Raw genomic sequence first — 13472 nt, 5'->3', positions numbered from 1 at the left:
TTATCCTGCTCCATCATTTCAGCTGCTTCAAGAAGGTGTTTTTAGTACCAAAGGAAGTAAGTAGCCTCTGAGGAGGCTCCATATTCTTTTTAAATTTTTGTTTTTGTTTTTGTTTACTTATTTGAGAGTGACAGACAGAGAGAGGAAGAGGCAGACAGAGACAGAGAGAGAGAATGGGCGCGCCAGGGCCTCCAGCCACTGCAAACGAACTCCAGGTGTGTGCACCCCCTTGTGCATCTGGCTACCGTGGGTCCTGGGGAATCGAGCCTCAAACCAGGGTCCTTAGGCTTCACAGGCAAGAACTTAACTGCTAAGCCATCTCTCCAGCCCAAGGCTCCATATTCTTTTGAGCATACCCACGTGTCATGTCATGATGGCAATATGTTCTGAGAACTGTGTTGTTAGGTTTTCTCATTGTTTTATGACATAAAATGACTGCACCATCATTAGGCATAGAAATCATATTTAGCCCATTGCATGCGTGTCTTAGGTCTGAAAACACAAGACTTAATAAAATAAATAAACTCTGTTTTGTTGGATAAGACAATAGGTAAAACAAAATAGAAATGTGCTCCAGTAACAAACCAGTGACAATCACAATAGCAGGTGTGAGATGTGAGGTGTAGATATTGGAGTCATACATTCAGAGAATAAATGTGAGATCATAAATTTTTTTAAGCAATTGTGATGTCTTTGGAACTTGCAATGGATATTAGACTGTTGGGAATGTGAGGCTACTGAATAGTCTAATGCAAATGTACCATGTAAGATTGATACTAGAATAGTACTCATTCCCACACCCCCAGGTTGGTGTTTCTGTGCCAATTTTAAATAGTCTGTCCTACTCTGGAGCTATGTGTCAGGTAACAGGTCTTGGAATTGGTTTGTGAAACATCACTCTTCAGCCCCGGGACAAGATAGACAAACTGGGAGTTCCTGAGAACAAGGCGGAGAATAGAAAAGGCAGGTTATCTTTCCCACAAATGCTTACTGCATATGAAAGTGTGTCTCATGCTCAAAAGCTTGGGTTACCAGGCTAATCAACATTGAAGATACCTTTGGTCTTACAGAGCTAACATTCTACTTGGAGGAATTGGAATATAAAGATAACAACTAAACAAAGTGATGTTAACAAGTACAGAAAAAAAAAAAGTGGCCAAATGGGTGAGAATGAAAATGTAGGTGATGTAATTTTGCATGAGAAGTCCGAAAAGGCTTCATTTGACAGGGAGACTCTTGATGAAGTGGTCTGTGCTTATGCTTGGGTGATGAACATTCTGGGCAGGAAGAATTAACAGTTTGTGAAAAGGCCCTTAAGTGGATGGTTCTTGGGGTGTTTGAGGAGCTCAGTGATATTAGTGGAGCTAAAAAGGCAGAAGGAGAAGGAGAATGGGAAGGGATGAACTCAGAATTGATGGGATGGGGTTGTTCATGTGAATTGTGTGTAAGTGAGTGTTAGTAAGGGCTGTTGCTTTGGTGTTGAATAAGAAATTGTCATATTGAGTGGTGAGGGGTCATGGTCTGATGTTTTTATTTATATTTATTTATTTATAAGGAGAGAGGAGGGGGGTGGTTATGCCAAAACTGTAAATGAACTCCAGATGTATGCACCATCTTGTGCTTCTAGCTTTATATTGGTACTGGGAAATCAAACCTGGGTCTTCAAGCTTTGTAAGCTGTGCCTTAACCACTGAGTCATCTCCTCAGTTCAAAGTATAATTGTTTTCCAAGGTAGAGTCTCACTCTAGCCCAGGATGACCTAAAACTTACTCTATAATCCCAGGCTGGCCTTAAACTCATGGTGATTCTCCTACCTCTGCCTCCCAAGTTCTAGGATAAAAGCTGCCATGCTTGGCTTTGACTTTTGTTTTTTTTGTAAAGGCTCCCTCAGTGGCCAATTAGGAGAGCATGGCAATAATACAGGTAAGCCTGCTGATGGTTTGGACAGATCATAACAGGAAGATCAGCACCAAATGATGGTTGGCTTCTGACTTTGCTAGTGGACCAGATGTTGAAAGTAAGAAGCTATACAGAGAAATACCTTTAAAAAAAAAAAAAACAGGAATAAAAACAACAAGAGCAAGGAAAGGAGAGAGATGGCTAGAAGAACACATTAAGGACCTATTGCTACCCTTATGATTTCTAGGGAAGTCAAGCAAAGAATTCCAAAATTTGGTTGCCAGAGAAACAGATATGGAGTGTTGGTTTCTCACCATAACTGAAGCATAACCAAAACTGGCTGAATTTCCTGACTGTTAAGATCTGCTAATCAACACCTCCCTTCTGGTGAAGGCAGGAGTATGGCCAGCCCAGGGTGAATGTGTTGAGCTGATAGTATCTACTGGGAAGTTGGACAGAAGAGACAGCAGAGTGGAGACATGGTCTGGATAGGAGAAAATCACCGTTTTTTTTTTTTTTTTTTTTTTTTTTTTGTTGTTGCTAGATAATGGCAGTTCTGAAAGGGTGAGCCTTGATGTCCCAGGCAGTAATAAAACTGTGAAGAACATTATCTTGAAGCCTAAATTTCATCATACAAGAGTCCCACATGTTATTTGCATTTGAGTGCTTTATTATATTGGAATTGCAGTGATATTAACATTTGTACAAATGCACAAAATCTTGTCTCTTTTTTCTAGAAAGAGATGTAAAAATCTGACCTAGTTGAACAGTCTTAATGAACTCATTGTCCACTTATAGCAATAAATGTGTTCACAATGCAACAAAAAGCTTAACATAAAATTAAACATATTAAATGCTGCAGCAAATATTTACACATATGTACCCCCCAGATTTTTTTTCTCCTTCCAGTAGGAAGGTGGTTGCTTTACAGACAGACAGACAAACACAAATGCTTTGCTGTTTACAATAACAAACAGCCCCAAGTCCACAACTTAAAGTGACAGCACCTTTTTCAGGGGAACTTCTTCAGTCAACACATATTTTACACAGTGCTAAACATTTTATCTATTATTTTTTGGACAATATTTCTATTCCAATTGTCCTAGAACATTTTGTCTGAATGGAGCTTTTTTTTTTTTTTTTTTCTGGGCCTTTTCAGAAGATCCCATACCCTATGTCCTTTCCAAGAAGGACATTTTGAGCTTACCTTTTTCTCAAAACCCACCCTCAAAGGCAGCGAGCGTGCGCTCCTCTCTGTGAAGCAGAGAAGATGGGCAGAACTTGTGGAAGGAAAAGGGGTGGCAGCCAGTCTTCTTGTCTGCTGGCTGAGCCGGAGGGTCCTTTTCTCTTTACCCCTTGGGCACCACTGATACCTTTCATTTTCTTTTTCTATCTGAGTAGCATTCTAAAAGAGCCAGCTAGTGTCTAATGAGTTTATTGTGTGGAAGATTTTAATGATGTATTTAAAGCTAATTTATTCAGGTCCCACATTCTTAGTCCTGAGGCTAAACGATTTTATCTTTAAAAAAAATCCTATAAAATTCTGTGATATAAACCTTGATGGAGGAAAACCTTCAGTGGCTTAGTTTGTAGGATCTAGCTTCTAATAAACAAAATATTGTAATTTGGTTTAAATGTAGCTGTTGATGATTATTGATTCCTTGATGAAGAAGAATTTGAAAGGTATCAGAGGGCCACGGAAGGGCCTTCATGTCTTCACAAATACTGGCATTTCGGCTTTAGCCCCCTCTTTAGCTTGCACTTAAATAAGTTTCTTTTCCTCAAAAAAATAGATGATTTATAGGGCAAAAATATATAAACACTCTTTAAGCTATTTGGCTACAGCATGACATCACTGTAAAACTCCACAAGAAATATTAAGATACTTTGAATGCACTCTTACACATTTTCGTTTTCACAACATGATGAACTAGGTTGCTTGTTTTTAAGTTTTCGCTGTGTGTTTGTTTTGTTACTGAATTTTACTTGTAAGCTTATTGCTCCTGTGTCTTATCCTGTCTTAGACATAATTGTAAAACAGAGGTGCTGTCCTTAATACAAGGCAACATTGTATTTTTGAGGCCTAGGAATGAAATGGATAGGGCCACTGTTGCTTGAGCAGCCCCAGACAGACCGTGGCTGGGACAACAGGGAAGTGTGCACCATGGTGCACAAGAGGAAGTCTCCTGGCTTCTTCAGGACACTTTGGCTTGGAGGATGAGCTAGAAAGCTCTTTAGTGTGGCTTAGCTTTTGCCTCCCAATCCGTTGCATAATATATCACTGTTTAGAAAAACATGCTGGGGACAAAGGGATAAAGAGAAAAAATGATGCTGTATATTGGCTTTTAGCATTCCTGTAGCAGGCTTCCACCTAAGCTGATGTGAGACACATTTCTTAGATATGCTACTAATGAATGCACGCAAATGTACCTGGTGCAAGTTTTCTGTAAAGTATTTTAAAGGATGCAGCTCAGAGCCTTCAAGGAAGGGTGCAAAAGTTGTAAAGGCAAGTTTAAGTACAGAATGGAGGTTAGAAAGAGAAGAAGACAATTGGGAAGGGATCAAAAAAGCTAAAGTGCAATTTTAAAATATAAATTATTTTAAAAGCAGAAAAGAGATTCTAACTTGTTACTGTTCGCATAGGCACGGTTTGATTCAAATTGAGATGGGTTCTCCCCTTTCCCTTCTCAGGTATGCTGCGTGATATCACTTGAATGGCTTGAAGCTGGTGCACGTTGCTCGGGAGAGTCCAGGCAGCTCTAAGGGAGCTAGCTGAGTAGTGCAAGGCATTCTGGGAGATAGAACGGGCAGTGGAGATAAGCGGAGATGGAGTCATTTTGACACTTTCAAGAAAGCTGTTCCAGTTATAATCTGATTCCCTTTAGCTGAACTCTGCTTCTAAATAAAAGAGTTTAAAGACTAAGGAAGAAATAAATGTTAAAAAACACCATGCTCAGAATGTAAATTAACAAATAACTCACAGAGCTATAAAAAGTCTTGAAAGGTCTATCTATTCACAGAGATCTAAGCAAATGCTTCCAACACATGGTGGAGAATAGCCATTTGAAACCCTGGAAAATGAAATCCACAAAACTAGAGTAGTTTATTATGAATTAATTCCTTAGAAACATGTAGATCCTACAGAAGAATACTGTTCAAATGGAATGTCTAAAATAACATTTATTAATAAATATCTTATAAAATTCTAAATTAATAGATTCCTGTTCAAATTTTGCTTTGGTCCTTGAATTCCACTGTACACACACACATACATATATATTTTCTTAGATGATTTTATTAATCAGAAAGAAGCACATTCTATCCTAATTGGAAAGCTAGTTTATAACAATTACTGATATTATAAAAAACACAGCCAAAGGCTGGTCTTTTCCCATAGCTGGCTAATGACTTTAATGATGAACTAACCCACTAAAATTTACTTTACTGGCAGGCAACCACCACCTGAACATTCACTACTGGCACCTCTCTCAGATTATGCACTGCATGTTATCTATTGACTAGACAGGCTCCAAGGAGTATTATCTCCAAGTAAATCATCCTAATTACTATATGCCGTAACAGCACACACCACGGTCTATGCAGGTTGTGCTGAGATGGGGACCTGCACACACAGGCTGAGGGATAGGAACAGTCTGAATAGGAGCACAAAGGGAGGACACCTCATAGGACCACGAGCTCTCACATTAGTGCATTCATTCATGGCGGGTATTCTCACCCTGCTGGGCCCAGCATCATAGGCTGAGAATCATGAGAATGAGAAACGATGAGGATACGGAGGGAGGATTTACCTGGCAGCAAAGCTCTCAGGTGTACTAGCTAAATTGTGAACATCAGTCAGGGGAGACACTGGAGAAGTGCCCAGGCAGTTTGCAGGGACTTCAGAGGCAGACTCTGTGATAAGCAAGCCACATACAAAGAAGGTGGCAGCTGCCTTCCTTCCCTCCTTATGATGGGTGCTCTGAAAGCCACTACCAGTGACTCACGAACTGGTGACACAGTAACTAGCTGGAGAAGAGAAGAGGACTAAAAAGATCTTCTCCTACACTGGCCAAAGGTGCAGGGTGAGCAGTACAGGAATGGATTTGTGGCAGGTTCTATGATCTGGGGAAGGCAGGACCTTTGGGGGAATCTTTCGTGTGGAAAGCCCAGTGTTGGATTTGGCTTAGGAATTCTTCTTTGGGGAGCTAAGGAAGCACTGCCAACAAGCCGGCCGCTTCCTCAACTATGCCTCACTCTTGAATGAACATACTCAAAGGACCTCAGCCATCACGAAGGCAGCTTCCTCTGATTACATGTTGAGCAAGGCTTGCTAACTTGCGTGGTTGGCTTACCTACTTAGCATAAAAAACAGACATAATTGAGCTATGAATAATGCACTTCGGTCAAACTGTCAAGCTGCTGAGTTAAGAAAATTCAGGTAAGTTCTTAACTACAAAAGTTTTCAGTTTAACAGCTAAATATTTCAATCATAAGGTGAAACAGAAGTAAATTAAAATCATAATTTTAGTGACAGATCTTTCCCTGGACATTCTGACAATACTAGTGAATTTGTAAAAATCCATTTCATTAAGTGCTATGCATGCAGTAAAAATTTTTAAAAAAAGTTTTTTGATTTTTACTTAAAGCACAACCTAAAATTAAAAAAAAAAATAAATCCATCAGTTCTATTAGTGCCTCTTCCTATGTCTTTTGTGAGGGTGGGACACATAGATGATCTAAATAAGGAATATTGAAAAAGATATTCTGATTTAAGAAAAGAGTTACAAATATTAACTCCTTTTTAAAGCTAATTCTTAAATATTTCTTAGGAAGCCAGTCAGGCCAAACCATTCTGTTGCTGTTAGAATTAAGAAAAATAACAATATGAGCATAATATTTAAAATACTTGAAAATGATATGTTTGCTAAAATGTAATAGAAAATCCTTCTCACTTGTATTTTACTTTTTTGTATTTGTTTGATTCTTAGGCCACATATCCCAAGTCCTAAGTTTTACTAAACACCCAAAATTGTCTCTCAAAACCACTGCATACATGGAAATATTGCTGATAAACATTGATTTAAAAAGTAAGTTAGTAGATAAAACTGAAACTAGTTATAAAAATCATGCTTCATAGACCTCATATTTTTTCTCCAAAATAGATTTTTAAACTATAGTGAGAGAAAAAGCACATCCTTCCCTTAGTGAACTCTTATAAAAGTGACACCTTCTATAAAATACTGTTTTTTGAAACCCACATTGTTCATAAACACACACACACACACACACACACACACACACACACAGGCATGCGCACACACAAATGCACACGTTAGGAGGTGAAGTATTCAGACAGACTAGCAACTGACTAGACCACTAGCAAGAAACATTACCCCTATTATTTGTGAAACATGATATTAAAACATAGCACAGTAGAATGGCTTCTTTCAAGGAGGCACGACTGTGGTTCAGGTTCTCTCTGCTTTTCTGAATGGGCAAGTCCACAGAAGCTGTTGGGACTATAAGTCAGAATTCCTCAGAAGAATGTAGCAGCCTGGCCACTTCCATGGGACTCAGTCACAGCCAAGGAGGCCATTGCTGTGCTGCCGGGCTGAGGGCACCCTCCAGAAACACCGGGCTTGCTTGCTTTCTGGTTCTTAGGAATGAGTCTGCTTTTGCCCACCGGAAAAGCAGTGCTCGTTCCACAGGCTTACAAAAAATAATAATAATAAATCTTAGGCTATTAGCAGCTGATGATTGAACAATATAATCTGTGTAGTGAATAGAGCCCTTCTGAATTATTATATAGTGCATGGAGTTTTGACATTATAGACAGGCCATATAAAACCAGGTGTAATTCAAAGGTGTGATGTTATAGCCCTGCATCCTAATTTGAACTTCCACAATCTGGGCTTATAAACCTCTCTTCCCTAGTGTCTCCACAGCTGGCATTCAATAGTACTTCACCTATAACCAAACCACCTTTTATTTGTTCTGATTATTAAAAACATTAAATCAGGCACATTAAACATCTCCTGGTTACCATTTTGTGAAAAGCAAGAGTGGAATGAACTCCAGCTGTGGGTTAAACTCAAATGAGGCAACAGTTAGGTCCACATTTTCAAGATTTGATATTTTTTTAGTTAAACATAATTTTTTTTATCCAAAGTATTGCTAAAGGGGAAAGTAATGAAACAGAAGAATGTTAAAATGAAGAGCAAGGTAAGCAGGGAACCCAGGTGAGTGGGAGTAGAGAGGAAAAGTGGACCATTGGAACAAGGAGAACAAGAGCAAGAGGTAGGACAGGAGGTGGAGAAGAGGGGAGAGATGCTTGGTGGCTTTATTAGGGCATCAATGGACCATAGTATTTATTCTAGCAAAAGAAATAAAGAGTCGTCAGGAGGGCTGGGTGTTTATCTGGGATTCTGGTGACATTACAGAGCAAACTCAACATGAGTTAGGATATCATCAGATGTCCTACCCAGTTACCTTGGATTCATCTCACTTGACATCTAGGTATACCTTATTTTGGCTAAAAGCTGTGGTTTAACAAGGTTCATTGTTTCAAGCAAAGGGTTGGACTGATAAGAATGAAGCTATGGCTATATACAGAAAAGATTCCATTTATAAACAAGTAACTGGTACCAGAAAGTTGGAGAAAAGCACCAACGCATTTCCCAAGCTGATAGATATTAATTGCATAACTCCCTTTTTTCTTATATAACTAAGTATAAAAGACAACATTTCCATAATAACTATAAAAATGAAAGCCAGTCTTTGAAGGGCTGAGGCGTCTTCCAGGTCTGAGTGAATTCTAAAAATGCCCTTATGAAAAAGGTTGCATGGTATGCCACAGCTCTTCTTGGAGGCAAGGTCTGACCCATACATTTTAAAGAATTGGATTCAGGTCTGTTCTGTGAGTGGTGAGCTGACTGAGGGTGGAGCTCCCCACGACCTCACTGACCGACGAGGACGTAGTGATGGTGTTATGCTGGATGACTTGCTGCTGTGAGCATGCTGGGACAGGACTTGCAGGGGGGCTACTCTCCGGACCTAGGAAAGAACACACATGCAGACACCAATATAGCTCTTTCTTGTGGAACTTGTGAACTCCTGGGGTGGGGGATGACATTACTAGACATTTACTTGACAGAGAAGAGTTCATACATTTTCTTCTGGAAGTTAAGGTCAAAACTTCATTTTATACTGAAGTCACCAAGCTCTGCCTTCCTGGTTTATAGCTATGAGCAAAGCCATACTTTCTCCATCAGCAAAAAGATGTGTGAGTCTTGGTATGTGAACTTCCCCATCTTGTATTTTCAGATGGCCATCCGTATAGCAAATGTGGAAAAATACTCACATGTGGTGGGAGAATCTGTGTTGCTCAATCTAAAAAATTATTTGAAAATGAATTGACCTTCAGCCATGCATCACTGTTCCTCCCACCATCCCTTAGGCAACTAGCACTTAACATATTGACATTCCAGGTGAGGAAATTGGGGTCAGGAAAAGAGGGTCTACTTTTCTTATGGATACACTGAAAACAGCTCAGTGAGTAGCATGCAGCTTAGTCACTAGAAGTGATTCACCCAAGGCCCACAGAGTTCTCAAGAAGTGGATAAGCCACTGGTAATTAGCCCACCCCAGGCTATTGTCTTCCTGGCTAGAAAGCTGGAATTTGGTAGGCTTTGTCAACGTAAAATGCCAGGGAAAATGCAGTCAGCAATTATCAGGGGCTGGTAGGCATAGTGTTGGGTAGGGGTCAGGAAAGATGGAGCCTCCTGGCAGAACAGCCTGGCAGTCAGTCCCTTAAGGATGTCGATACATTTGGGAGTAGAACGTATACTTGACTTTTAATAAAATTCAATGTACAATTAGTGGCAAAAGAATTGGGATACCAAAGAGTAAAAAAGTTGGTAACTTACTTAAATATCCTTGTGACTCTTTCTGCATGGCTGTTATCGGGCAATCTTTGTGTGTTAGCAACAACTGTTTCAGCTGGGCCACCTCATTTTTCAACATGGACACTTCATTCTAGAAACAAGCATGTGAAAACCATGTTAAGACCAAAGAATACCAATCTGCAAATCTCATGCACTTTCAACAGTGAAATTAGCAAACTGTTCATTTCTGTAATGTACAAATGACATTAAGAATAATATATATAGATGTTGCCAAGTATGGTGGCACACACCTTTAATCTTAGCAACCGGGAGACAGAGGTAGGAGCATCACCATGAGTTCAAGGCCACCCTGAGACTACACAGTAAATTCCAGGTCAGCCTGAACTAGAGTGAAATCTTACCTCCAAAAACTAAAAAAAAAAAAGAAAAAATGTATACAGAAGTTGATCTGAAATTTATATCTTCCATTCAATTTGACCCTCTGTTTTGCCAGGTGCTTTTGGAAGAGACTAGGGTCTAACTAAGGGGCTGAATCTTACTAAAAGGCCAACCATCTTCTCTAGGAGAGTCCTGGCTCTACAGTCAGGTTATATAGGTGAGAAGCACTACTCTCCACTCCACCTGTGATGCAGCTGAGCTTCACCTGACTCACCCTTAGCTGTTATAAATGGAGATAGAGGTGGCACACACTTCTTCAGTTTACAATGATTAAATGAGTTGATCAATGCACCACGCTAAGAACAATGCCTAGACACGCTAAGCGCTGCATTAACTGATGTATCATAACCTGCACGAGTTGAGATGGACTTTCCATGTGAGGAGAGCGTGAAGAAAAGCCATGCACTGGAAAAATGATGTGGCAGGATTAGTGCCTTCAAACTGAAGTGCAATCAGAAAGGGCTGACTAATCTACCACCAGCTATCTCAGTTCCACACGGCTGACAGTTGAACAGAGTGCATTGCCCTGCCTGATCCCCACTTGACAGCAGGAATTGGTTCACATGATGCAAAAAAACCTGGCCATGTACTCATGGTTAGACATCAGCCCAGATAGGGAAAAGTATTTAGAATAACTTGATCAGTTTCTTAAGTAGTTTGGCTGCTTTTGGTTTATAAACTATTCCCCCCTTGATGTTGGGTGACTGTGTGCTCTGTGGTTTTTACTTATTTACTATAGTAAGTGCTCCACGTCCCTATGCAGTAATTCACAAAGGCATGCTTACAGCTTTGAAGAATAATGTCCTTGGAACCTGTTTACAAAAATAAATATGGAGTAAAAGGTTCATTCCAAGGTGCTTCCACTGGATAAAAGTAAACTATAAACATGACACTCGAAGACACTTTGAAATTGTGATAAATAATCTTTTCTTTGGCTAGGTTCACATGTGGTTGGCAAGCATTCTACTTCACATGTGGAAAACTTAAAAAAAAAAAAAACTAGCAGGCAGCGTGTGTGTGCACACACACAATGACATTTAATGTTGCTGTCATTAAGCTGTATCTACACTTGCAAAATGAACCTAGGTTTTTCAGGTATATATTTATCACCTATATAAGTGAGTTCCTGAAATTCTAAAAAGTAATTTAAAAATGACATTTGTTTGAAAGAGTATCTCCCACTTCCAAATCCATTTAGGAACTGAATGCCACATTATAGGCAAATGTTGGGTGACATTAATAACTACGTTATAAAAGCCTCATCTACAAAGCTCTTCCCTTTCTCCTCCAAACTACAAAATTAAAACACCAGCTTGAGAGATTCATCTAACGATGAATAAAACATTTAACTACACAGGAAAATTGCTGAAACCTGAGAACATTCATGAACACAAATTGCACCTCCCACTTCCCAGTGAGCATGACTGATGAAAAGGACCCAGTCATAGCCAACACTGACTCTAGCCATTTCCAAAATAAGCAGGCGACATTATCTAGAGGACAATTTATGTTAGCCTTGGACAAAATCTTCTCAGAATTTTATCTAAATTTAAATAGCCTTCCTTGTATTCTCCAAGGTTTTCCTCTGTTTACAGCAATATGTTTAAAACAGAGTTATTTTCAGACCATTTTATGAAAGAAATATCTGGTTAAAAAACAAAATAAAAACTAATCACAACAACTAAAAGTGGGAACGAAAACTGAGAAAAGTGTGTGTGTGTGTGTGCGTGTGTGTGTGTACCTCAGAATAAAATGTCATGTCATTTGCCTTTTATTACAGAAACTACTTTCTGAATGTACGCTTCCAGCAATGTGCACTCTGACTAGGACCTGTCAAGCACAGATAATGTAGATGATGCTTCTGAAACAGAATAAGGTTCCATTTTTTAATGAACCCACACCTTTCACTGTGAGCCAAGAAAAAATTTATGGAAGTGTAAAAAGCAAACTGAGTCCTCTTTCTCTTTTTTAATTCTGGAGGAAAGAAATAATCCTGTTTAGTGACTGGTGGCCCTTTTGGAGAAGCTGAGTTTAGGTTCCATGTCTTCCTCTGCTGTGTCCTGAGCGGTTCGCCCCTTGTAGGGGAACTTTGATCTCCAAGCAGGATGTGTTCATTGCCTCTTCATTAAAACACTGTAAAGTCTATTCACAACTGTATCCAGTAGCATGGAACACACCCCAGACTCATTTATAATACACTGTTTGCTTCTGTAAAGCTATTTTACTATAAAAGAGCAGCAGTAACATCTCTGTACAGCATATATGGTACCAAAAACAAAAGCACCTGATGGTGGCTTTTTGTTTACAAATAGCAAAACACTTCATGGATAAAGCAATGTGATCTAAGTACAGAAACCAAGGTCCCGGGAAGCATAAAGATGTCAGAGTTTAGAGGGCACTGTTCATATTGATCATCATTTCAAGATATGTGTGATTTTGGACATATTTCTGAATGTGATGTGCTAGTAATTGTGTTACTCAGCTATGCTAAGGTTGAAAAATGAATGCCAATTAATAGCCTTAGTGCAGAAGAACAAGTAGCCCTTGTTATTTCACAATACCAAGGCACTGTGAGGAACAGGCAAGAGTCAGAGAGCTTAAGAAATCCATGCAGCAGCACCCAGCAGGACAGGGAACCTCATTGAGGGGCTGAGATGAGCAGGGCCTGAGCTTGCGTCTCGGAGCACAGGGCTTGCCTAGCATGTGTGAGGCTCTGCATTCCATCCCCAGCCCTTCAAACAAATCAAAAGGACACCAGCACCACCACAAAAGACAGGTTTGACTTTCTACATCACTGGACCAAAACGAAAAATAAGGTGGTTATTCTACTAAGTACCTTCCAGAAAAATAGCTTTCTATTCTAGGGAGGCTTCTATGCTGCCTTTTGTTGGGAAAGCTAAATACCTAACTATGTGTTACGTGACCCAATCTTGATTTTTAATAAAGTTTATTTATTTTGGAGTTAGGGTTTTCCTCTAGATGAGGCTGACTTGTAACTCACTATGTAAGCCCAGGCTGGCCTTGAACTCACAGTGATCATACTACTTCTGCCTCCAAGTGCTGGGATCAAATGCTACCACACAGAGCTCCAATCCTGATTTTTATCCATCATTTAACTTCTTTGATACTCTCAAATGCACTCAGATCTGATGTTTCATAAGGAAATGAATTCTAACATCTTTTGTACTACAGATCTTACAAGAGCAGATTCCAAAACACCATTTATAGTTT

The 13472-nt window shown here is 39.6% G+C and overlaps 1 protein-coding gene across 2 annotated transcripts in view; it reads right to left on the bottom strand.

The window, feature by feature from the left end:
• Positions 1-2551: 2551 nt before the first annotated feature.
• Positions 2552-13472, bottom strand: part of Creb5 (cAMP responsive element binding protein 5) — a 430087-nt gene continuing 419166 nt past the window's right edge. For both annotated transcript variants that reach the window (XM_045135541.1, XM_004652775.3), the window contains 2 exons: positions 9825-9933; positions 2552-8952 (listed from right to left, as the gene is read on the bottom strand). In XM_045135541.1, the coding sequence (XP_044991476.1) occupies positions 8789-8952; positions 9825-9933 (273 nt within the window). In that variant the 3' untranslated portion in view covers positions 2552-8788. The remainder of the gene's footprint in view (positions 8953-9824; positions 9934-13472) is intronic.

Source organism: Jaculus jaculus, chromosome 16, assembly GCF_020740685.1.
Source record: "Jaculus jaculus isolate mJacJac1 chromosome 16, mJacJac1.mat.Y.cur, whole genome shotgun sequence".
NCBI lineage: Eukaryota > Metazoa > Chordata > Mammalia > Rodentia > Dipodidae > Jaculus > Jaculus jaculus.
Note: the sequence above shows the minus strand (reverse complement) of the source record. Positions and strands in the feature narration are given on the sequence as shown.